General features: G+C 39.2%; 1 protein-coding gene across 2 annotated transcripts in view; it reads left to right on the top strand.

The window, feature by feature from the left end:
- The first annotated feature begins 4,528 nt into the window (after nt 1-4,528).
- The window catches only part of FAM185A (family with sequence similarity 185 member A), a 35,818-nt gene continuing 16,227 nt past the window's right edge, over nt 4,529-24,119 (top strand). For both annotated transcript variants that reach the window (XM_062490823.1, XM_062490822.1), the window contains exons 1-5: nt 4,529-4,916; nt 10,659-10,768; nt 13,950-14,042; nt 18,290-18,428; nt 21,981-22,022. In XM_062490823.1, the coding sequence (XP_062346807.1) occupies nt 4,529-4,916; nt 10,659-10,768; nt 13,950-14,042; nt 18,290-18,428; nt 21,981-22,022 (772 nt within the window). The remainder of the gene's footprint in view (nt 4,917-10,658; nt 10,769-13,949; nt 14,043-18,289; nt 18,429-21,980; nt 22,023-24,119) is intronic.

Here is a 24,119-nt window from a genome sequence, read left to right as displayed (position 1 = left end):
GTCGTGATTTCTAACTTAATGGAATAGCCTAACAAGTACAGATGTTTTCAAACTGTAGAACTGCAAATAATATCACAGCCTTGATCCAAGGTACAGAATTGCAGAGAACGGGCATTACAAGGCTGTTTTGGAACCCGGGTCAAATCAGGCTGAGAATTGTCTTGTGAAACAGCTTCAGGGGAGCAATAATAATAATAAAAGTCTGAACTCAGATTACCCAAACTAATTTCAGCATATTTACTTCTCTCTCTAGCAAACAGCAACCTTCATAGAGCAATCAGTGCAGAATCCAGGTAGTGTGACTCTTAGCTGCATTGATTCTTTACAGAGTGATAGGTTCAAAAAGTCGTAATATTTTATTCTGAGCATAAAGAGATGCAGGTCCATGTATGAAGAAGAATCAGCAGTCTCTGCACACTTCCAGCCTACAACTGGATGCCTGGTGAGGGACAGAAGCACCCACCAGTCATGGGGGGGGGCGGGGGGGGGGAGGGGGGGTGAGGCTTCCCTGACCCTATCTCCTTTCTCCTTGAACTCGTACAAAACTTACAGTATTGGTAAAGTCCAGGAGAATTTAGCTTTTTATTTTACCTTGAATGAGTAACCAGTGCTTCTTGTTGCTTTTGAATCTGGCTCCTTGATGTCACCTAGTTCTTTTACTGGATGAGTCACTGAATAATCACAATTTTCTATGCCACTAGGTTTATTTCTAATGTTGAATCATCATTTTACAATCCTTTTTCTAAGCTGACACAGACAACCCACCTGCTGTCACTGGCACAAAAGCCCTTCTCTGCCTTCCTCTGTCCTTATAATCCTTCTCCAAAACTTCTTCAGTTCTACCACATCCTCTTCAAAGAGAAGGGATGAGACCTACGAGACCTACAGATAATATTAATACAGGAGCACCATAGATTTATTCGATCACACAGGGATCCTCTTTCCATCCCCTAAAATTTTATTTTTAAATGCTTTTACCCTAATGTTAAAGTAGAAGACTTTCTGTTTTAACTGGGCAGAGCCTGTGCTTCAGCATGAATGGATGTCATTAAACAACCAAACCATACCAACATTAAACGATAATGGAATTTAAAATGACAGCATGTACAATGGGACATTATCACAGGCATGTGAATCAGAATGGATTGCTTGAGTAGACTGTACAACCTCACCACTTTGGGAAAATGAGAGCACACCACATACCTAAACTGCTCAACAATTTCTGTCATAAGTTCTGCTGTTTTCCCATGTTTTCAAGTCTCTGCTATTTAGGATAGAACCACCCGGAGCCACACACAGACTTTATCTGCTGGAGTTCTAACTAGATATGGCTAATGTTATAAGTGAGTTACAGGAATAACTTACAGGAATAACTTATGACAGCTAGGATAAGGAGAATTTGAATGCTAAGATTTGACACTTCCCATTTCATGTGATTTCCATGAGGAACTTAATTTCCTCAGAAAATTTCTGGTAGTGTGATAAACAAACAAACAAACAAACAAACAAATCCCTGAAATCCAAACCACTGTGTGCTTTGCAAGGCCAAAGTACAAAGGAAAAAACAAACAAAACATGATTTGCCTGCCTACTGAACCCTGGACACACCTTGAGAACTAAGACGATTCAAGGAACCAGTTCAGAAATGCACCACTAAAAAAAAACCAACCAAACAAAATACAAATAAAGATGGCCCTATTTTCCTAAGAAATGAAGTCACATTATTTCTCCATTACAATTATAGCAAATGGTAAAATTAATCCTGCCCAGGCAGGCTAAGTTTATACCCTAGGGCAACTGTAGCAGTTTGTGATTATTCTGTGATTAATTCCAAACAAAAAAAAGTTATAAAAATTTATTCCTTCTGCAGCCTCTCCTGTAAACACTTCTTATTTAATTCCTCTTTCCTTGAAAGGTCTCTGTCACCTTAGCCTAGAAAGGTAATGCTGATAATGTTTTGGCTTAAAATCTGTTTTATGTCACTTTATAGAACCTCTATTAGTTCTAGTGGTTTTTGATCTTTTGCATGAACTACTGAATATTCTTTGGCATACAACACCAATATCTAGTAAAATGGCAAATAAGGATTGTAATTCACTAAGAAATCATGCAGCTATCAAAAGTGGAGCTCTAATTAAATCTTCACTTATAAAGTTGAGACAGCTTTCTTTTCTTGCAAATGACAGACATGCCAGAAAATGAAAGAGGAAAGCAATTAAATAAATAAATATTCTTTCACTGTTGGAGTCTGCTACATGCTATACCAGCTGACCCAAACAAAAGCATGAAAGTTAAACAGAATCAATATAGCAAAAATAAAGATGGCATAAGTAAAACATTAAACATATGAGGTTTCATATGTATAGAGAAAGAACTTCTTCCTAGCAATTACATTTTAATATGTTTTGTTCAGTGTTTTTAACCATGTGAGTATGCTTAGACTATTTCTAATGAGAAAACCCAACAGCAACAATGAAATATAAACATAACTGAGGCTTAAGTAATCTTGGAATGGTTTCTTGAACTAAGTTCTCAACTATGCAAAGCTTGACACTATTAAAGGTGATGCAGTTCAGTTTGCTGTGGATTGTGGGTACTGACAAACCTCTGCCTACATGAGGAGCATCAAATACCAAGCTCCAGGAGGAAAAGGGGGCTGTGGGAGAGCAGCACCGTCGGTTTAGAGGAGGTGGGAGCCAAGGATCCGGAACAGCAGCACTGACCCAGGGAGAAGGGAGTAGCAGCGAGCCCCACCTTACCAGGGATCGGGTTCCTCGGAACAAGCGGATCACAGAGTTGTTTGCTGAACTGGCTGTCATCTAGTGGAGTCACAGCATATTGCAACACACTTCTTAAACATCTCTTAACTTTCCCCCTGAAGAACAATCTGACATCCAAATTTGGTATTGGTCTCAAGGGTGAGAATTTTGTAGATTGTTTTTTCCCCAAAGTCAACTATTTCTGAGGACTTGCGGAAAAAAAGCCTTCCAGCCTCTATCATGTCTCAAGATATTTCTTGATACTTTTTTTACTTTCTAGGATTCAATTTTTATGTACTAGACTATCATAGAGCAGGCTGGCCTTTTTTTTTTTTTTTTTGTTTAAACTAATGATTTTTTTTGAGACTGAGTAATATAAACCAATGAAATAATTTAACCTGAAGGGCTTTACTGGTGAATATGAGTCTTTGTTAAACTTTCCACAGCAAAAATTATAATGGACCAAAAAAAATAGGGCAATCTTCTTTCCTCTTGGGCACTGAGATGTCATTTCAGATTCATAAATAATCAAGGCCAGACAGTGACAGAAATGGAAATAGAGCTAATGAGATGAAAAGTATTTGATGACTAAGTATCATGCTTGCATGGTTATTTATGAAAAAGAAACACATGGAGTACAAAAGGGAGACAGTAATTAAGTAACAGGCCCAGATTTCATTATTTTTTGTGTTGCAATCTTGCTAAGAAAATGCAGCTTTCTGTGCATTTTTCTCCCTCATTATTAGCAGTAAACGACAACTGTTAAAAGAATTCAGCCCCTGACTGTACATCATCTATTGCCCACATGCCCCACCTCATTTTTAAAAATTGTTATACCATGATAATGTGGGCTATAAAGTCTAGAAGAGTCTTTTAAACTGAAGTGGTTCCCTGCTTGTTTGTAAACCCTGTAGGGACAATTGTCTCATGGGGTATTTGTGCAGAACTCAGAAAAACATTTATTTGCTTGGCTTCAAAACTATTAAAAAGCAATACAACACATAACATATTGACCAAATCTTACGGACAGAGAGCACTTCCGGTGCTTTGTGTTTCACTTCAAAAGACCAACAACAAATAACTGGTTTTCCAACACATCTGCAAAATTGCTTCTACACCGGCTGACCGAGGACATTTCAATACGCGCAGGTTCGCCGCAGGTTTAAGAGCAGCGAGGGACAGACTGCCCCTGGGTACCTCGTCTCCTCACGAGTACACGGCACCGCTCTGGGCCCCGCTCGGGGGTCGCACTCCCGCCCCTCAGGGACTCCTCGGACAAGAATGTGGCAGCGCCGCTTGACTTGCTTCCCGCCTCGACGTCGGAGCCGCGGCTCTGCCTCTCTTGGCCCCGGCCCCGACCTCGGCCCCGGTCCCTCGAGCCCCCCCGGCCGCCGCAGAGCCCGGCCCGGCCGAGCGGCGTCCCCGTCGCTATGGCGACCCTCGCACCGCCTTCCGCCCGCCGCAGCCGCCCCCGCTCCTGATTGGCTCCGACGACCAGCCCCGCTGCCCAATAGCAGCAGACTCTCGGCATTGCCCCGCCCTCCCCGCTCTCCGATAGGCCCGTGGGCGCAGCTGTAGCACCTTCCGCGTGCTGCGGAACTACCGTTCCCAGGAGGCTCCGCGGCGGAGCCACCGCCTGTTTACCGCCGTGCCGGTGCCGCTCCCCGCGTGCAGCCGCTCCACGTGATCGCCCGGGGGTCACGGCCGTCCGTCCGTCCGTCCCGGCCGCTCCTGACACGGTTCCCGCGGCTCCCGCCCCGCCGGCGGCAATGAGGGCGCTGCCCCCGCGCTGGGCGGCCCTGGCTGTGCGAGCGGCGGGAGGGCGGTGGGCGCCGCCCGTCCCCCGCCGCGGTCGCAGCGGCCCCGGTCCGCCCCCGCCGCGGGAGTGGGCGCTGTCGGTGAGCCCGCGGGGGCGGCTGCGGGTGCGGCTGCCATGCCAGGTGAGCATCCGCCCGCTGGATCCGCAGCGCTACCCGGGCGCGGACCGGCTCCTGGTGGCCGTGAGCGGCGGGAGCCCCGGGCGCCGCGGGCGGGAGCGGGACCCGGACCCGGTCCCGGTGCGGGTGGAGCACGACGAGGCGCTGGGGCAGGTGGCGATCGTGGCGGACGGCGTGGACAGCAAGGCCGCCGTGGACGTCCGGACGCCGGCGAAGTTCGGTGAGTGCGGGGGAGGCGGACGGGCCGGGGGGATCCCGGCGGGGCTGGGCTGGGCTGGCGCTGCTGCTTCGGGAAGTTGGGAAACCGCATCGCGCCCTCGCTAATTCGGAACGTCCCGTTTTGTTTCCTGTGTTCCTGGGCTACCTGGGTGTTTGGATGCGTGATTTGTTGCTGATTCTTTTGGCAGCAGTAGCTGGTGCTAACCCTTGAGCTGGTGGCACTTGGAGCGCGCTGTCATTTGTGCTTTGGCTGCTGCCGCTGCCCCAAGGACTGGGCTCCGAAACAGCATCCTCGGCATGAGCCGGGCGCGCCTGCTCTCCAGAGGCTGCTCAGGGGGGCTGCGGCATCCACCAGCTCCATTAGCGTTTGTTATGCTGAGTGGCTGTCCCTAGGATCATAAAAAGCCCGGAAGGAAACGGTACAGCTGAAATACCAAGAGGGGCTCTCTTGTGCTGTACAAATGTTGTATTATCTGTTTGGGTGTAGGGCTATAATCTGTGCAGGGCTTCTTGTATGGAACACAGTCTGGGAGAGCAGCTCTAGTGGCTGAAACCAAGAAGGGTTTCTGCTGAGCTCACAGTGAAGTTCTGATAGTGGCCCTAAGTTTAGGGAGTGCAAACTCAGAGATTTGCATTCAGTCATTAATGCGTTTCTGTTTTTTCCCTATGGATTTGGGCAACTTCCCATACAGTGCAGAATGTTTCGCCATGCTGAAAAAACTTTATGATGTATGATGCACCTGGTCTCTTGTTTTGCTTAGTTATTGAAGACTACTGCATTATTTCATTTTATGCCGTGCTGCAGTTGTGATATGAGAAAGGAACAATCCCACCCTCCTTGCTCTTTGTACATCTAATCTATTACATTTGTAGAATATGATGTTACACACAGCAAAGAGATTCTGCACCTTTCATCTTAATTTACCTTTTTTGTCCTACCCTGTGTCTTTGGGAAAAATCTGCAACGTGCTTTCTTTTTTTCTTGTTTTCTTTTAGAAAGACCTGAATTGTATATAATTCAAAATTGAGAAGTCCTATGGGTTTGACATAACATCATTCTCACATTTTCCAGTCTTACTCATCACTATAATTTACTTGGTTTTTTTTTAAACACTGCTTATAATTGAAGGGGTGTTTCTCAAATATGTTTATCACAGTTTAGGGTCTGTTTTGTTTCCTAGCAACTAATATATGCACGGATATCTTGTAAGTAAATACAGAATATTTGTGCACATAATCTCACCCTTCCTTGCCCTCAGTGATTTTTACTGTCAGAATATCTGTACTGATTCCTACTGTGACTTCAGCAGCCTACTGCCCTGTCCCTGGTCATAAACAGATCCCCAGAGAAGAGTAAGAACAGAACAAATATAAATCATATTTTGTCTAAGCATTCTCTTAGGTGTCAACTGTTTTCATCACAGGAATTTCAGAGCCTGAAATCCCTCAGTGGATCTCTGTGCTGAGTGTCCCTTTACACATGGAAGCAGTTTCAGGGTGAAAGCTTCCTGGTAAACTCTTGGCAAGAGTCCCACAGTTTAATTTCCTGCTATTTTATCATTTGAGTATGTGGTATTCCAAGGTCCTCCTGCAATTTTTCAGCGAGCTTTTTAATTAGTCTGAATAATTTGGTGTTGTTGATAAAAGTTTTCTACCTTGCAATTTGTACTGATTTCCAACTTCTTGTACTGCTGAAGGTGGTGCATAACTTATAGCTGAAAGGCAATATGGAACTAAGGATATTGTTAAAGACCTTTGAAAATCCAAGTTTGTTCTCTTAAACAGATCAGCTGTAACCTCTATATTCATTGGCTTTGTCACTGAGCTGTAGCCAGGCTGTCTTCTCCAAGAGTCCTGTAACCTTGACTCTTAACTGAGAATTTTCAGTTGCTGTCTTACAGCTCTTCTTATTTTTTCCCCCTCCCTTGCTTGGCAAGCACAAAGATTACCTTGGCTTGTCTGTAGCACATTCACAGAGTCCATCCCATAATTACTGATAATCAGAGAAATGCAGTGTCCCATTTATTACCCTTCAGTTCTCTGGTACCAGGTGTGTCTGATACTGTAGTCCTTTACTATTTCAGTTTCTCCAGGATCTCTGAGTGACTATGACAAGTCACTCCAGAGCTGGTTATTCTCGAGGTGCAGAATTCATTGTGTTAAGATGTGAAGAATTTCAGCCTTCATAAAGGATTTCAATGTGGAGAACTTGCCTAAAAGTGTTAATGATGAATCCTGATTGATGAAAAACAATCATCTGGCTTTTGTCCTGTCTTTGAGATTCTTACTATATTCTGAATGTCAGCCAACACTGCAGACAGTCTTAGGGGCTTTCTTTTTTCAACAGCTTTTCTTTTTTTCTAGATTTCAAAGCTGTTCCACTTAGGTTTGTGGTAAGTTCGTGCAATTCAGGTTCCCTGGACAATCTGTGGATTATAATGTCCTTCCACAAGTTGCTCTTTGTCACCCCATAATTAGCATGATACTAGTGTTGTTCGTGCTGTTGTCCAGGTACATCTAAAGATATATTTACAAAAATGTAAGGCTGTGGGCTTTGGCTGTTTTAAGTTTTTGCTCAGTGAAATAGAATTTTTGCTTGCCACTGAGGTTCTACTTTTAAGTGTTGTTTCAGCTCTAGTTTGTTTTCTTGATCTTCTGAGTATTAGTTTGTGCTCGAGTTGCACTGTTTATTTATTTAGAAAGGAATTATCCATTAAATATAATTGCGTAAGCAAAAGATCTTACCCCTTGTAAAAACATATCTCAAACCAGAGGAACTGTTGTTGTTCTGCAAACATTTTGGCTTTTCTCTGGCTTTCCTTGGATGCATGAAGAAAATGTTAACTCTGTTCTGATTAGATGGTTTTGCCTGAGCTCTGTCAGTCACTTAGCTGTAAGAAGTTGAGAGGTTGAAGACTCTTTCAGTCTTCTTGGTTTTTTTTTTTTTTTTTTTTTTTTTTTACTTTGGAAGTTAAGGCATGTCATAACAGCTTTCACAATTTAGATTGGAGCTTATCCAGGAAGCTGCAAGTTATCTAAAACTCCTTAGAGCCTGAATGAAGAGCATCTGTGGAAGATGCTGAGCTTAAGTATGCATTTTAAACTAAAGGCAACCTCTAGGCAGCTTAGTAGGGCAAGTACCAAAAGATCTTATGTTTGTCTTAGTATCTAGTTTTGAGCTATGTGTGGATTTCAATATCATACATGATCTGATAATCCTCTCTGATATATTTGACCTTCATCAATGGCAGATGTCAAGGAATTTCTGTTTAATCAAGCTTATTTGTTTTTGCATGTGTTAATTAAACGTGAAACCAGCTCTTTGATTTCTGGTTACTGTACATTGACTGCATGAGTATGCAGAAGTACTTGCATAACCACAATTTGAGATAATTCTAGTAGTCTAGAGCTGCTGAGTCATCTCAAAAAATAAATAATTATCCAGTCTATTTCAAGTGTTATAGCTTAAGGCAGCTTAATAACTGGGGTGCTTAAGTACCCTGTCTACATTCTGATACCATAGTGTTTCTTTTTTTCCTATATACCTTTATTTCTGATACAAGTCTTTTTCACCATGAAGGTCTTTGTGCATTCTTTGTGGTTTATGTGGCTAAAGTTGGCTTCAACACTTGTCTTTGCTAGGGAGGAATCAAACTGGCTATTTTTGGAGTTTTGGCACTGAAAAAGATTCTATCTTGTTCCTCCTTGTTAAAATTTCACTGGCATTATTATTCAGCTTTTAGTCTGCTTCTTTATGGAGTTATTTATCCTCGGTTCAGGAACTTGTAGGGAAAGAGACAGAGGGACTCAATTCCTTGTCCACTAATTTGTTACAGCAAGGATAGCAAAGTAGTGTGACTACAGAGGATGAAGGCACAAAGTGTATTTCCAGAAGTCCTTGGTGTTTCTTAATGACATGTTTATGGATTTCCAGACTTCTGGAAATTTAGCACCCATCTTTGATGGCTAGAATTCCACTACTAACCCACCTTTCAAATGATGGCAAGAATATGTTCTGCAGGATCAGAAGTTTTTTGTTTTTTTTTTAATTAACCTTATTCTTGTAAGAGTCATAGAGTTTGTATCATGGCTGAACTGAGCACTCTCAAGACTTTTCCTTGTCCCTTTTGACACAAGCAATAAGAGCAGGAGCGTTTCAAGCTGGTTGAATTCAAAGATTTTTACAAGCACACTGGCTTTTGGAACTCCCTTCTCAGAAAGCAAAATAGCAAAAGTCTTGGTTGCAGACCTTCCCAAGCACTGTGAAGTTGTCCCGTGAGTAAATTGAGCAGTCTGGGCAAGACAGCTTCTTCAAAAACAACATTGCTTTCCAGTCTACCTCTTGTAGCCTGTTTTTCTTAAGGAACTGTTACCTTTGAACACCCTACATCCTTCACTAAATTATCCTCTTGGCTTACTGCAGCCATAAGGTAGCATGCATGCTGCAAAGATGTTGTGTTTTAGCTCTGTCTCTTGGATTCACCTAGTCTGTCGGATGACAGAACTTTGATTTGTTGTTGTTTGGAGTTTTCAGTCTCACCTCTTCATGGTCTGTGAGCTTACTGTTGTCATGGCTCCAGGAAGCACCTGTTCTAGGCAGCAGGGTGACAGTATTGATCTGCAGGCTCTGCTGGGTCATGGGTCTGACTTGGGAATCTCCTTGGGGCAAAACTTCTTTTGCGCATTCTGATTATTCTTTTCATCTTTCTGATAACCTTAGCAGGCAGCAGCACTGAAGGAAAGACTTTCATATTTGCTTAAATGAGGGTTTCTTTACCAAATAATCTCCTTTCCTTTAGGGAGTAATGGGGCTCACTGTCTCTTAGTCCTTCAGGTGTGTCTTGCAGCAAACACTTCTGATTGCTGTTCAGTTTTTTCTTTTTCTTCTTTTTGCCTTTTATCCTTAGAAGAACAAAATCACTTTTTTTCCTCTCCTGCCTTTACCTTTTGCCAGTCACTATGGTGGCCATTTGTACAAATAATTTATAGAAATTATTATTAATATAGACAGAATCCCCAGACTGTACATTCTCAAACTTTTTCCCATTCCTTAAACCCAAGAGTGAGACAAGTAGCCAAAAAAATACTTTTCATGCCTCTGCATCTTATCTACAAGACCTAGTGATTTTTATTTTGTAGGAGTCTATGGACAGTAGCAAGGGGAGTTGGCTCAGACTAGAGGCAAACATGCTTCTTCATGCCAGGGGAATGTCAGGCTTCCCAGAAAGCTGGGACAATGACACACACCAATGCTTTGGTGCCTGGTTTTGGGTTGTGGTGCTGGCTAGTGGAGCAGCAAGGCCTGTGTAATTGTGCTGGTGAACCTTATTACTCCACATGTGGCCTCAGACACACACCAACCTTCTACCCTAAAATGTGTGCCAGGGTACACAAGTGAACTTCTAATGGAATTGGTGACTAGGGTAGATAGGAGATGGAGGTAGAGTTAAAAAAAAAAAAAAAGAGACTTCACTAAAGGTTCACACCCTGCTGATTCCTTGCCACAGGTTACAGTCATTCTTCTGCTTCTTAATGCTCTCTCTTGGAGCTGGATGGCTCAAACACTGGCTTAATAAACTTTGTGTCCATGTGCCTGGGCATACACAGCAAGCAGGTTCTTAAATAACAAAGAAGCTACTCTTTTTCCTTTCTGCATATGGTTACTGTATAACATGATCAAATACTATGTTAAAGACATTGGACTTGTTTTGTTCTGTTGCTAATAAAACTCTTTTAATTCTAGATTTGGATATCAAAACATCTGGGACTGGCTGCGTGAAGATTCAGAAAATAGAATGTGATAACTGCAAAATAGAAACAGAGAAGGGGACTAGTGTCTTGCAGTCAATAAAGGTACAAAGAACCCTCCCCCAGTGTTTGAAAAGGGACTGTGTTGTGTGATATTGTGTCAGAACTTAAATACCAGCTCTGGAGATGAGAAGCACTCTGGTGGTTCTCTTTGGAACACTCATATTGCTCTGTCTGTAGCACCTCACCTTTAATTGTTGCATACAATTGAGGCACAAAGTCAATAACAGCAAATAATGTGGAGTCAGAAGTCCGTGTATCTGTGGTAGCCAAAGCCAGCAGAAACAGTGGCAGCAGTTAGCCTGATCCCTGTCTTACCTGACCCTCAAAGGAAAAAAAAAAAACAGACTGGGATTTCTTGTCAAGTAGGTTGATAGTTATGCCGGCTCAATCTAGACTTTGTAGCATGCTGCTGATATTTTTTGTTTGTGGGTGCTTTTTTTTTTTTTTTAATTGCTATATCAGAGCTTTTGATGATCCCTTTAAGTTAATTTTCAATCATAAGTTACACATTACCTGTCCAAAATACCTGACTTAAATGTATCTGATATGTATACTGTGTATATCATAGGCATGACCTTGTTCTTTCAGTCTTAATGCTTCAAGTTTGATGACATAAGCTGTTGTAAAATTAATCACAGTTTATCTGAATTAGGCTATATTTGGAATCAAATTCACTTGATTGTTTGGGATTGCACCTGCAGGAATTGCTATAAATTCAAAAAAGGACCACATTTTTGATATAATTAAAAATTTGTCAACATTTGTATTATGGTAAGAGTCATGGGGAAAAGTGAGCTTAGAGAGAGGTATAATGTACAATGGAGGTAGGTTTACTCTACATCTAGGGAGCTATAGACAACTTGAACCTTCCAGATTTTGTCTAATTGACCATTTTACTCTTTAAAAGAAGTTAATAGTACTATGTGATACCCATCTATACTCTTAATTAGAAATTATTCTGTTATGTAATGAGAATAACAGTGCATGAGAAGTTGCATAATATGAGAAAACAAGATGGTTTTGGCCAGCAATGATGACAGTAATCATGGCATGCCATGTCATCAAGAATTTTTTGTGGTGTCATGGAAAAAGATGGTTTTGAGGAAAGACTACTAACTTATCTGCTGGAAATCCTGTTTCAAATACAATCCAGGATGTGAAATACCCTTAATTTTACAAATTAAGAGCTGGGTTTTAGTCTAATCTTTATTTAAAGTACTATAGTTCTAGTAAGGTGACTGAACTAATTTTTTGCTAATAAACCTTCAGGAATTACATTATGTATTATCAGAGAAGCAGAATTATGTGGGAGAAACAGAAGTATTAGCCTTCAGGGTTTTTCCAAAAACTACTAAAAACATTATGGACCAGATGCTATAGTGAAGCATAAGAGCTGATTCCCTTTCAGGGAATTTACTTTACTGAGCAAACTGAAGTGATAGTGCCCTCCCCTGGATGGATTAAAGCTGTTTTAATGTTGGTTTCCTGTTATTAACAAACCTCATTAACTAACAAAGCAAGAAACCCTTTCTTTACAGGAGAGATATAAAGATCATTGATAAGTGACTTCAAGTGAAAAATATCTGGTCATATAGGGATTATTCAAGAGCATCAGCAAACAGTGTCACAACTGCTAATTTTCTTAACTTGCAAGGAGTTTTTTGTACAAATTGTAGTTTTAAAAATATGCTATTTTTTTATATGATCTGTAGTCTTTGTAAAAGACTTAGAGATTTGACATCTACATTGCTTAATCATGCATACTAGTAATTGTACAGAAAGGAGGAGTCTCTGAGGTTTATTCATGGATTTTGTCTGGCAGTTTTGGTGTGGTAGACATTATCCAGCCAGTGACATTTGTTGAGGGTGATTTCATTGTGTTTTTTTTTTTTAATAGGTGGTTGTTTTTTAACTGGCTGAAGTCCAGTTCATCCTATCCCTTCCAAGTCTCTAGGTCAACTAATAGCAACGATAATATCAAAACACAGTTATGGCATTTGGGTCTTCTTCAGAGTATGAATTATTCACAAATTCTTTATTGAGCAAGTAGTGCTTCTTTTTAATTTTTTTCATGCTTTTTTATTATGACAGTGCCACCAGGGAGACCCTTTAATTATGTTTTCATGTTCCTCAATTACTCCTGACTCCTGGACTGAGCTGATAATAACAAGGATTTCCAGGCATTTCACTCACACTGGAGGAAGAGCTGCCATGCATCCTCACCACATCTGAGCCTGATTCATCCTGCACCTGTGCCCTTCTCTTCTCCTGAACTAATTTTTTCTGGTTTTCCTTTGACATCTGTTAAGATCTTGACAACCTTTTGCCTCTTCCTTATTCAAACTTTTCTCCCTTGCTCAGACAAGCCCTATGAAAAGTTAGTGCTTTTCTTCTTTTTTGTTCTTTTGTTTTTTTTTTCTTTCCAGGAATATTTCCTCCTACTGACAAAGCAACTTGACCATTGTAACTTCCTTCTCTCAGCAAGTCTTTCTGTCTGTTAGGTATCTCTAGAGACACCTACCTCTGAAAGCTTGCTTGGTTGGTTTATTTTTTTGGGAAGATATTCTAATAATTTGATATGAGGGGAATTAGTGTGTATGTTGTGGTTTTATTTTACTGAACTCTCAGTGGCCACACTGGTGAGCCCTTGCTATACACTACTTTTTCCAATGATGCAAGTTCCCATATTCTCCTCAGGTTACATATTTGGAGGATTTGCTGTTTAACCATTATTCTGATAACAAGCATGATGTACCTGCCTCAAAGGAACTGCAATGCCACATTGAAACATTTAATTCATCATGTTTCTGTATAAGGAGAGAACATTCTAGTTAATTAAATCTGATTTTTAATTTTTTTTTTTTGCTTTTATAAATGGTTACATTTTGTTCTCAAGACCTGGTGGGGCTTTTTTGGCTTTTTGAGATTGGTCTGTGTATTTTTGTACTTCTTTCTCTTGTTTGTTGTACGCACTAACAGCTGAAAGGTAAAAGGGCTATAGAGCAATTTTTACTTGAAGCCTGGCTTATTTGTTAAAAAACTTGAAATTTGCCTTATGCATAACAATTTTAATTAGAATTTCTGTGCAGTGAAACACTGTAGAATCTGGTTCTGCTTGCAGGACTAAGACTTCTAGTGATTCATGTGGTACAGCTTGAAGAACAAGATAAGCATAACTAGAGAACAAGTTATCCTAACTGTATGAGTTTTGAATTTTTTTCAGAGCCATAAAATTGATATACGAACAAATGGTGGCAAAGTAATTGGTCTTGGAACACTTTATGGAAATACAGACATTTGTGCAACAGAAAAGGGGGTAAGTAGAAAGTAAAACTTCCTCTTCAATGGCTTATTCTCATTTGTTGTAAAAGGACTATATTCAAAGGATGTGCTAAAGAATATGTAAGTAACCCTCATTAGTTGTTTGTAATTTCACTGTTTCATATTATCTTATGCTTGATTTGGATTGATAAACAGGTTCTGCAGAAAGCAGGACTAAGTATGTGATCATTCCATCAGTACAGAGGTTATTCTACTGATACAACCCATCAGCTTTAATTATGTAGACCCCTCATAACATTCTTTAACTCTCTCCTTGGCTAATGTAGGCACTTGGATTCTGCAGAGGGCTCAGGATTTTAATTTAGTGTCTGGTGGAGAGTGGCTTGATATTTGGAGATGCTGTCCACTTCTAGTGTTACATAGTTGTAAGAATGGAAGAGGAGAAGGCTTTGCAGACTTCTTTGCAGCTGAGAAAATGTGATCACTTGTGATCTTGCTATGAGATGCAGTGGGAAAAATCACAAACAGAACAGTTTTGTAGAGAACTAACTTGTTTATTTTCAGTAGATGGCAGTATGAGACTAACCACAAACTACTGTGGTTTGTTTCTTGGCATAAGTAAGCAATTGTCCTTTATTTAAAATAATGTAGAGCTAAACTCCCTAGAGTTTTCACCCCCACACTTGTTTTTAGGTATGGTGATATCCTGGCTGCATTAGGGCTCATTAGAACTGAGGCATTGCTGTATGAACATGTGGAGCCAAGCCAAGGAAGTAGCTTGGATGTGTGCTCTGTCAGAATCCATAGGCACCTTTAAACATCAGCACTGGAACAGTCAGAGAGGGGGGAACTCTCCCTTGCCAAGGATAGATTTGAGACCAAACTATGACGTTCCAGGGATCCAAAGTCACCTCTGTGCTGTTGGGCACTGTTGTGCATCTTGTAGGCTGAGTTCCCAGATCATTTTACTTACCTAGAGTCAGCTGTGAGCTGTTCTTATTGTCCTGCTGTAAACCAAGCAACTTGCCACTGGATTTTCCAAAAACTGTCAGCATTAATTTGTCTGTGCTTCTTTGTAAGTGGATGTGAGACTGCCTTTTATGTAATAAATATAATAACTTCATCTGTATGGAATACTATAGTTCAAAAAATTGTCTTACTTTGAGCCTTTAAATGGTTTCTAGCATTTAAAATTTTTTTCAGAAACATTGTCCTTCTGAAACAATAAAACAAATGTCGTACAGATTAAGTTGAAATGCTTCATTGTGATCATAAATATTTGTATATAGTGTGTAATATTACAAGAAGTCAATCTTAGAGTTGTAAAGCTGTAGTAACTTAAGTGAAGTGAATCATTTTAGGAAGAGTTCACAGCTACAGAACAATATTTTGGCTTATGTTACTGAACTTCTCACTAACAAACTTTTGTAGTGCAGTTAGGAAGGACAGATTTCTTTCCTCAGTTGGTCACTTCTGTTAATAATGAGTCAGACTTATGTCTCCTCTGTGTGTTTGTATGAGATGTTTCTTCCATCAGTTGCAGTCATCATTGTGTAATTATGGCTCTGTCAGCATTTCCAGCCCCCTCCTGGAGGTGGGGAGGGAGGGGATGTGGTAAAAGGCACTAAGCACTTGAGAAATGAAGAATATTTTTTAAGGAGGGAAGCGGGAGAAGACACTACTAAAACATTTGAACAATGATAGGACAGAAAGGAAGGCCAAGAGCAGGAGAAGGAGCTGTATGTGTTTTATTTAAATGTAGCAAGATGTTAGTTTTTATCTGGAAAATGTGTTCAGGTGTCAAGCCTTCTCATCTGACTTATGCAGATGAAACCAATGGAACTTGAGCATGTGCTCAGTTTCAGTAACTGCAATCCCCAAGGTTCTATGCCCAAGAGAAGGAAGTACTTCCGGAAGATCTGGTGGTTTAATGGACAAAAATAATGATTTTTTTTTTTCTGGGGAGTTATTAGCTAATCTATGTCATAGGGACTTTTCTATAACACTTGCTTGGTAGAGCCAGACATCTATGTTCTGCCAGAAATCCACAAGAGCTAAAGAATTTGGGATTTAATTTACTTATTTTCATTGAAAAGCAATCCTGTTTTTCCATGGTTTCCCCATCTGAAATACTTTATCCTTATATTTGAGCAGTCTGACTTCCCCCTCCTCCATGCCCCTACCCTGATTTGGGTTGTCCTGAAACATTCTCTGTATTGTTAGTTTTTGTTTATAATAACTTCTTTTGAGCTGGAGCTGAGACAACTCTTTTTATTACTGTGCAATTTTAAGAAAGGTAGTTGAGGTTGGTAAATGAGTTGCTATGTTAGATTGTTTACAATAAAGCACTTAATTTTTAAATAAAATTAAGAGTTAAAACTTGCATTCCATAGTATAAGAGTAGCTTTTTGAACTTCCCTCTGCCTAGTTAGGAGTGCCACAGGGCAGCCAGTTTCTATCCAAACTACACAGATATTTTTATTTTATTCCTCCTCTTTAAAGTGTGCTTTGCTCTGTTTTTCATTGTGCTGATATCAGTGATGGCCCTGCTCAAACTGGAAATGTTCTTTGCAAGACACTTAACTCTTAGAACAGGTTAGATCATAGATCCAAAAACGAGAGTGGCTTTCCCTTTACTTGTTGCTGTGGCCACATGTCACAGCAGGTTTTGCATTTTACCATGCAGGATGGGGGAGTGGGGGAGACTTTGTGGAAGCATTCCTAGGACAGATGCAATGTAAATTAACATGTAAGATCTCTGGTTATTAGGGTTTTGTTGCAAGCAGTTTTTTTGCAATTGTACCTTTTATTACTGGATTTTGTTTATATCTGCAGCATAGCTCTAAGCAGCAACACCTGCAGTGATTGTAGACATTGACTGTCACGTATTTCTAATTCTACCGTGGATTATGCATAGCATTTTGATTTTCTTAAACTTTTATGTATCCTGCTAAATTATTTGAGATCTAATCTCTATTGTAGCATCATGGGAAAAATTCTCAAGCTAGTAGTCCATTCTGTGATCTTATAATTTAGTAGTTCAGTATGAATGGATGGGTAAGGCCACAGTATAATTTGGATGTCATATAGTCCATACTAAATCAGCCTCTTCAGCTCAGTTTTTGGGGTACAGTGCAGCTCTGAGTTTGTGCAACACCAGTGGCTATTTGTCAGAATACATCTTGCTTCATCCATAGCTTATTCTTTCTGTAGTATTAGACTGGAGGGGTTGACAGAGTTGGTTTTTTATATCAACTATTTTTGCACAAGATGGCAGTGCTAAAATGACAATGAGAATTTAAAAATAATTTGAGTGAGGCACAGTTTGATCTAGAAAGCCACGTATTGTTTCATGTAATGAATAGGGATTTTGTGCAATTCACTGAAAGTCTGCATAAGCAAAATAAAAACAAATTGAGTGGGGTTTCAAGTATGAACTACTGCATGCTTCCATCATAAATCAAATTTAACTGAGAATAGAATTCAGTTTCATATGGTTGTTGCACAAGCATGTGAATTGTTCTGTTTTGTTCAAATAGATTGATGTTACATCACGTGACTCATCACTTTTACAGAAATAATCTCATCTGTCACTTCTACTTCCCAAATCCATCAATTGTAGCCTCTCTGTTTCTGTTGAAAAGTAGAAATGGAGATCTTATTGCTGGTTTTTCAAGGTTTTGTATGTTTTGAAGCTTAAGTCCAAGAATAGAAGCCTGAGTAACCAAGGTAATAGGAAAACTATACTGAGAAAAAGGGCAGCTGGGTGGGGCTTTTTTTGCAAACCTTCACCAAAGATGTATCCACAAAGTAAGCCAGTTAAAAATCTTTAAGTAGCTTGTAACAAAGACAGTGGATGTTTCAGTTTGTGCTGGCAGACAGTTGATCACTAATGCTCCAAGTGTCATAATGCTGTATGAAGATTCAGTCTTCATAATTACAGTTAATCCTTCGTTTGCTTTTGGAAATGAAGTGTTTAATTTTTGAAAATTAAATCAAGGTTTTCTTTCATCTGTTTGTGACTATTTGGGTTCTTCACCTGAATGATGGATGTAATAACTCATAGGAATGTAATAAATGATAATTAGTTCTTAACTCAGAGCTCTTGGATCAATAGTTTTTTGTTTTTTTGTTTTGTCCTGTGTAGCTTTTAAGTAAGAACCCAATTCCATTTCTCCTGCACTAACAACTGCTTTCCATTTGTTTTGTGTCTTAATACTGTTATTTCCCAGTGCTTTTTCAAGCTGTGATGACAAATTTTCAATTATGTTTCTTTCCTAGAGTGTAAATATAGAGAAGCTGCAGGGGACAACCATCAATATATCTACTGAAGATGGGCTGCTGAAAACCAAGTATCTCTATGCAGAATCAGCATCTCTGTCTTCAGAATCTGGTGATATTATGCTGGGAAGTGTTCATGGTAAGAAGGAAGTCTGTCACAAATGAAGCTGTTTTGAAGGTGTTCAGTAGTGCTGACAGTAACAAGTGGACTAATGCAGTAGACTATCACTAAATCAGCTGTGCACAGTATATGAGCAAAGCAGTTCTGTCTCTCTTAGAGACTTCATTGATTTTTTTTGCCACCTAGCAGACTGTATTTTTGAAAACATTAATAAGTGTGCTTATGAAACTAGCAAAAAGTGTGTATTATAGGAAAGAAATGTCACACATCCATCTAAGAATATCAAAATATTCTAAAGTTCAGCAATGAAAATGATACTCAAAGTTGTCAAGAGGCTTCTCTTCTCCTCTCCCCATCTCTTTTCTTTATAGGTGAAGCAAATCTTAGATCATCTAGAAGAACTATTGTAGGAGAGACTCATTAGAATCAAAAGTTTTTATTGGAAATGGCCTGTGTTTGCTGGCACCTTATATTAAGAGTGGTGACAGTTTTTGTTTTTAGAAGTTCTTAGAACTTCTTAGCAGTCTCTAATCCATCCACCCTTTGGTGTCCTTCCCCTAGATCTAAACCTAATAAACTACAGAGTCTTTTATTTAAGCAGCAGTTGAGGTTCAAATCTGGTGTGGTTTTCTAGTTTAACAAAACTCCCACTGAATTCAGACTGTGCTGTAATGCATTTGTGGTGATTTAACATTGAGTAAAACAAGCTGGAGGATGTACAAAGAAAATTACTCAGCTCTGTCAGAGGTCCAGATTTTCAGCTATATCCCTTCAAAAGAATTTGCTATAATTTCTAAGCAATTTTATGTTGTCATGTTGCTTGATAAATGACTTTTCTTCCTTGAAGGAGCAGCTCCTCTGTCCATTTATATTAAATGTGAATGTGGTTTCTAAACCTCTTAGGTAAAGTGAAGTTTAGCATGCACTGACAGAAATAAGCTGCTTATTCTCTTGCTTTTGTATTTTTCTAACATGTAGACTTGTATTATTTCTGGAACTTCTGTCTGATAAGTTGTGCTGGTTTGGCTTTTTCTAACTTTGTACAGTGTAATGATATTGTGGAGTGATCAGTTTGTGAGCAGGTTCGTGTCTTTGTGCACATCCAAGAGTTTGGTTTTATTTTCTCTTTACAAAAATGAAATCATAACTGCTGTAGTTATTAACTTACTTCCTCCAGTAATGCCTGTTGCCATTAAGGTGAAGAACAGTGTGGAAACAAATAGAATTGTATCAAAATTATGCAGACATTTCTTATGTTGCTTCAGGATGATTTTTATGACCTCTTTACTAAATGGGTTTGGAACACTTAATGTTGTTTTAGCTGTTTGTTTAAAAAAAATTGCACATTAACATTTGCTTGGTAATTTTACCCTATTTTTTGAGGAAAAAACTTTTTCTGTAAAATATCATGTTCCCCAATCATGGATTAATAGTAAGAGCAAAGGCTTTTAAAGTACATGTACAAGCATGTATTAACAGACAAGATAACTCCTACTATATATTTCTGCTAGAAAAAAAAATGTTTATTTTCACTTCTGATTTTTGCTCATGAGGTAGCTCAATTGCAAAAGTTTTGTCTGTAAACACCTGGGCAGATTGTGTCTGTCTAAAGTCACCATTTCCCTACAGCTGACACTACAGATGGCATCAAATCAGCACATCCTGCACAAAACTAAGCTAGATTTCATTGGTTTTGCACTGGGAAAATTGAAGTTAGGGCAGCACAGACTCTAAAAACCTGAGACACATTTTGTGGTTGAAACTTAGGCTGTACAGTCACAACACTGGTATGGCTCAAACTTTCACAACTGCTCATTTGCATGCTTCATGCTCCAGTGGCAAATGACTAATGCCTTGTTTTGAAAGGAGTTAGTTTTGGGTAATTTTCATCAGCTTCTGTAACAGGCATTAGAGATATCAGGTGCTATTAAACTTTTGAATTGACGCCTGAAAAAGAAATTTGATCGTGAGAAATTTCTTTATCTAAGAGATCGTAACATTAGAGTGAGCCTTCTCTACCAAGGGGCAGATGGGAAGAGCAGGAAACCCCTCTTTGCAGTGGTCCTAAAGTCTTGGGTTGAGTTGCATTAACTATTAATTTATTTTATAAATGTAGATTATATTTGGGCTAGATATAGAATTCCTTCCCAGCTATGTGTCTAAAAGGAATTAGATTTCTACATGTTGAATATTTTTCAAGGATCTACTTATCAGAACAGCAAAGAAAACCCCCAGCAAAACAAAGAACAGACCCAAGTCATACACTGACAGAGTATATAATCTACCTTCAGCTTCTCCATGGGAGCTGCCAGCTAACAAAACCCTAGGTCTTTTGGTAGGTGGTACCAAACTGTGCCTGTTGTCATAAAATGAGGAAAAGAGTGGGATAATTACAGCATGCCTTTTAAAAAGAGCAAAGAGTCAAGCCAAACATCTTTCAAGGTCATTGAAAAATGCTTTTGTTTCTGCTCTGACTTTCAGAGCTCCAAAGTATTTTGTATAGTATGTGCTTGAAGAGATGAATTTAAGACTGTTGATGATAGGCTCCTTTTCTAGCTTTCAGCCCATAAACCACTAAGAAAAATACAGATTGTATACAGTGGAATGCACTCTGCCTAATGGTTGTTTACTACTGTGTAATTACACAAGATAGGGTAGACCTTAATCCATTTGCAATTTTTAAAACTTCTTCTGAAAGATCTGAAAATTATGATTACTGTGTATTACTAAACTGTTGTCTGTTTCTGTGATCAGCCTTTTTCTTCATTCTGTCTTTCTTGGGAGGATGAGAGAATGGCAGGGATGACATGGTGAGGTTTAGTTTTTAATTTGAAGCATTTTCTGTGACACATTTATACATGGAACTGTGCAAGTTCCTACCATTTAGTTAACTGTTAGAAGTGTAGATGTCTCTTCTGTTATGAGGTACATCTGTCATCCTTCTAGATTCTCTTGATGTTATAGGTGGAAGGGCAGAATAAGTATTCTGAAATATTTTGAAACACCTGTGGCTGTTTAAAGTGATGCAAGTTCAGTAGAAGACCATTCTACATTTTGTGCCTTACCCACTTTTCTTGATTTTCTTCACTTTGCCCAACATACTCTGACTGAAGCCAATGCAAATGTTGACCAGGGGTTGTTGTGCATGTAAGAATTAGTTTGGAGGGAGGAGGAAATGTTCAGTGGGTCCAGGAAGTTGCCTTTGCAGATGATACACAAGATTCCTTCCAGCAGAGATGGGGTATAGGTATAGAAAAGAGGAAAATAGTAATTGTTTGTTATTCATGCAATTGAACTTAAATAATCCCTAGTTGCAGGCATCAGAGCAATTAACAAAAAATTGCCTGAAATAAAATAAGACAGTATTGTGCATTAGCCTTGCACATGCCTCTCTACATTTTTTTTCTCCCTCAAATCCAGGTGGTGTCTTTGACTTTACTCAATGTTCTCCTTGTCTGGAATCACTTAATTGTTACCCACGTGTGTTGAGACTTTTGCTTGTAAAGTAGCAATATAAAAAAAAAAGTTTCAATAATATGTTTCTAATGTTGTTTTCCCTTTTCATTATAGGTAATACCAACCTACAGACCAAAACAGGGAGCATCACAGTAGGTAGGTTCTGCCTTCTCTCTGTCTCTCTTACTCTCTCCTTCTCCTTTCTAAAAGCTAAATATTTACAGGGAAAATAAAAAGGAGGTGAGTTCGCACTGATGTTTTTGCCTCTTTTTCAGGGGTAGCACTTACAAGTGTGCCTGAGTAAGACCTTTTCCAAACTCAGCTTTTGTGACTGGGCAAGGCACACAATCTCACTTGATACCCAGTAGCTGCTGGACTTTGCACAAGTCAGACTGAGTCTAGGTGTCATCTTGGAGATAAAGATGGGATAAAAGGACAAGAGAAAATTCTTAAATCTACATCAACTGCACTTTTGTCCTTAATGTAGCTATCTTACATTTTTTGCTATCAATGATTAGCTATGTTTAATTTTTATACCAGGAAGCTAATAATTGATGTTACTTATTTGGGGAGGTGATGGGAAGGCTTGTGATAATTTCAGTGTTTGCAAACTATTATGCTAATAGTTTTCCCTTCAAAAATGAAAATAGCTCATAAACATTTTTTTAGGAACCTGGGCATTTGTATGACAGGATAACTCAGAGCTAACAGTTGTGGTATACCTCTTATCAGTGCATTTTTTAGCACACAAACCTCAAAGTGAGAAACTCAGATTCTAATTATTGCTATGGGAGAAAATTGAAGTAACAGAATCATAGACAAGGGTCAGTGTATTTTTTTTGAATGTGGAAAGATTTCCTCAGGCCCAAATCTTGAAGACTTCTGCTGATGGTGTTAACTGTAGTCACTCACTAAGCATATTTCAGAATCCCTAAGAATTGTTCAGGGACTGTTAACAGCTCTTCTTATGTTTCTAAGAGCTCTATATTAACTTTCCTGGAAAATAAATGCAAGACACATTCTCATGAGTTAGTCATTAAACCACAGAATTAAATTCAACTTGCTAGGCTGTTTTTCCTTCTCTTAAATAAACTCATAGGATATGAAGAGTGGTTAAATAAAGGTTTTTTTAAGTAGCTTTTTCCATCAACAGATGATGATTATTTTCCTTAATTAACTAGATTCAGCTTAAGCATTAAGACACATCTTAGAGTTGAAGAAACTTTTTTTCTTTTTTCAGATTTCAATTCTGACAGCACTAGTTAGACTTCATCTGACCTACAGTGATCATCCAGTCCAACTGCTGCCTAAGGACTGAAGTGCCTTCTTTAGGGGCTCTTAAACACTGACATGCTTGGGACACAAGAACCTCTCTGGGAACCCTGTTTGACCACTCTCTCTGTAAAAAAAAAAAAAGGCAAAAAAAAAAACTTCCTTAAAAAGAACCATGCCCATATAACCTTTTGCTGGACACCAGGGAGAAAAGCTCAGCACCTCCTGGTGCCCTTCCCCTCCTCAGGAAGCTGCAGAGAGCCATGAGGTCACTCCCAGCTTCCTTTTTGCAAAATACACAAGCCAGGTGGTTTGGTTGTTTGGACTTTTTTGGAGCAAAGTAATTTATTCAAAAGAGCTTTTACAGCCAATGCATACAACTTAAAATTGTGGTGGAAAATAGATCATTAAGAGGTAAAAGGATAGCCTGGATAATTTAGTTAGGAAAGGAATTGTTTTCATGAGAGATGGCTTTGCTTTGTGTGTTGCATCATTTGTTCTGCCAGGTCCCCATGGTCAGGACTGCTAGGGATTTTTCAGTGGTATGTGCAATTTAGTGATTAATAAGTAATAGTGAAGTCTATTTAGTGAATACATTTCAGTTTCTTATGCTTTTCATATGACAGTTTTAGAACAATTAACTAAACCAAGAATATTTGCCAGTTTTCTATCAATAAGAAATACTAGACAGCTAGCTAAGCAAGAATTAAATCTTCATCACACTTCACATATGTTGGAATTTTATTCCTCCAGTCTAAGCAAATAATAATAAATAATTTGTGTTCCTATAGAGATTGATTTTTTTTTTTTTTTTTTTTTTTTTTTTGTCACTGAATTTGCCATGAACAAGGTCAGTCTTTAGGTGCTATTAGGAAAAGTAAGTTTTTGCTTAGATTTAAGGAAAGATCACTTGTGTTTAATCCTTTCTTTAGTGCTTGCCTGATAAAGTGAAGGGAGAAGTGATGCTAAATGTTACCTTTG

The sequence above is a fragment of the Cinclus cinclus genome, chromosome 4 (genome assembly GCF_963662255.1).
Source record: "Cinclus cinclus chromosome 4, bCinCin1.1, whole genome shotgun sequence".
NCBI lineage: Eukaryota > Metazoa > Chordata > Aves > Passeriformes > Cinclidae > Cinclus > Cinclus cinclus.
Note: the sequence above shows the minus strand (reverse complement) of the source record. Positions and strands in the feature narration are given on the sequence as shown.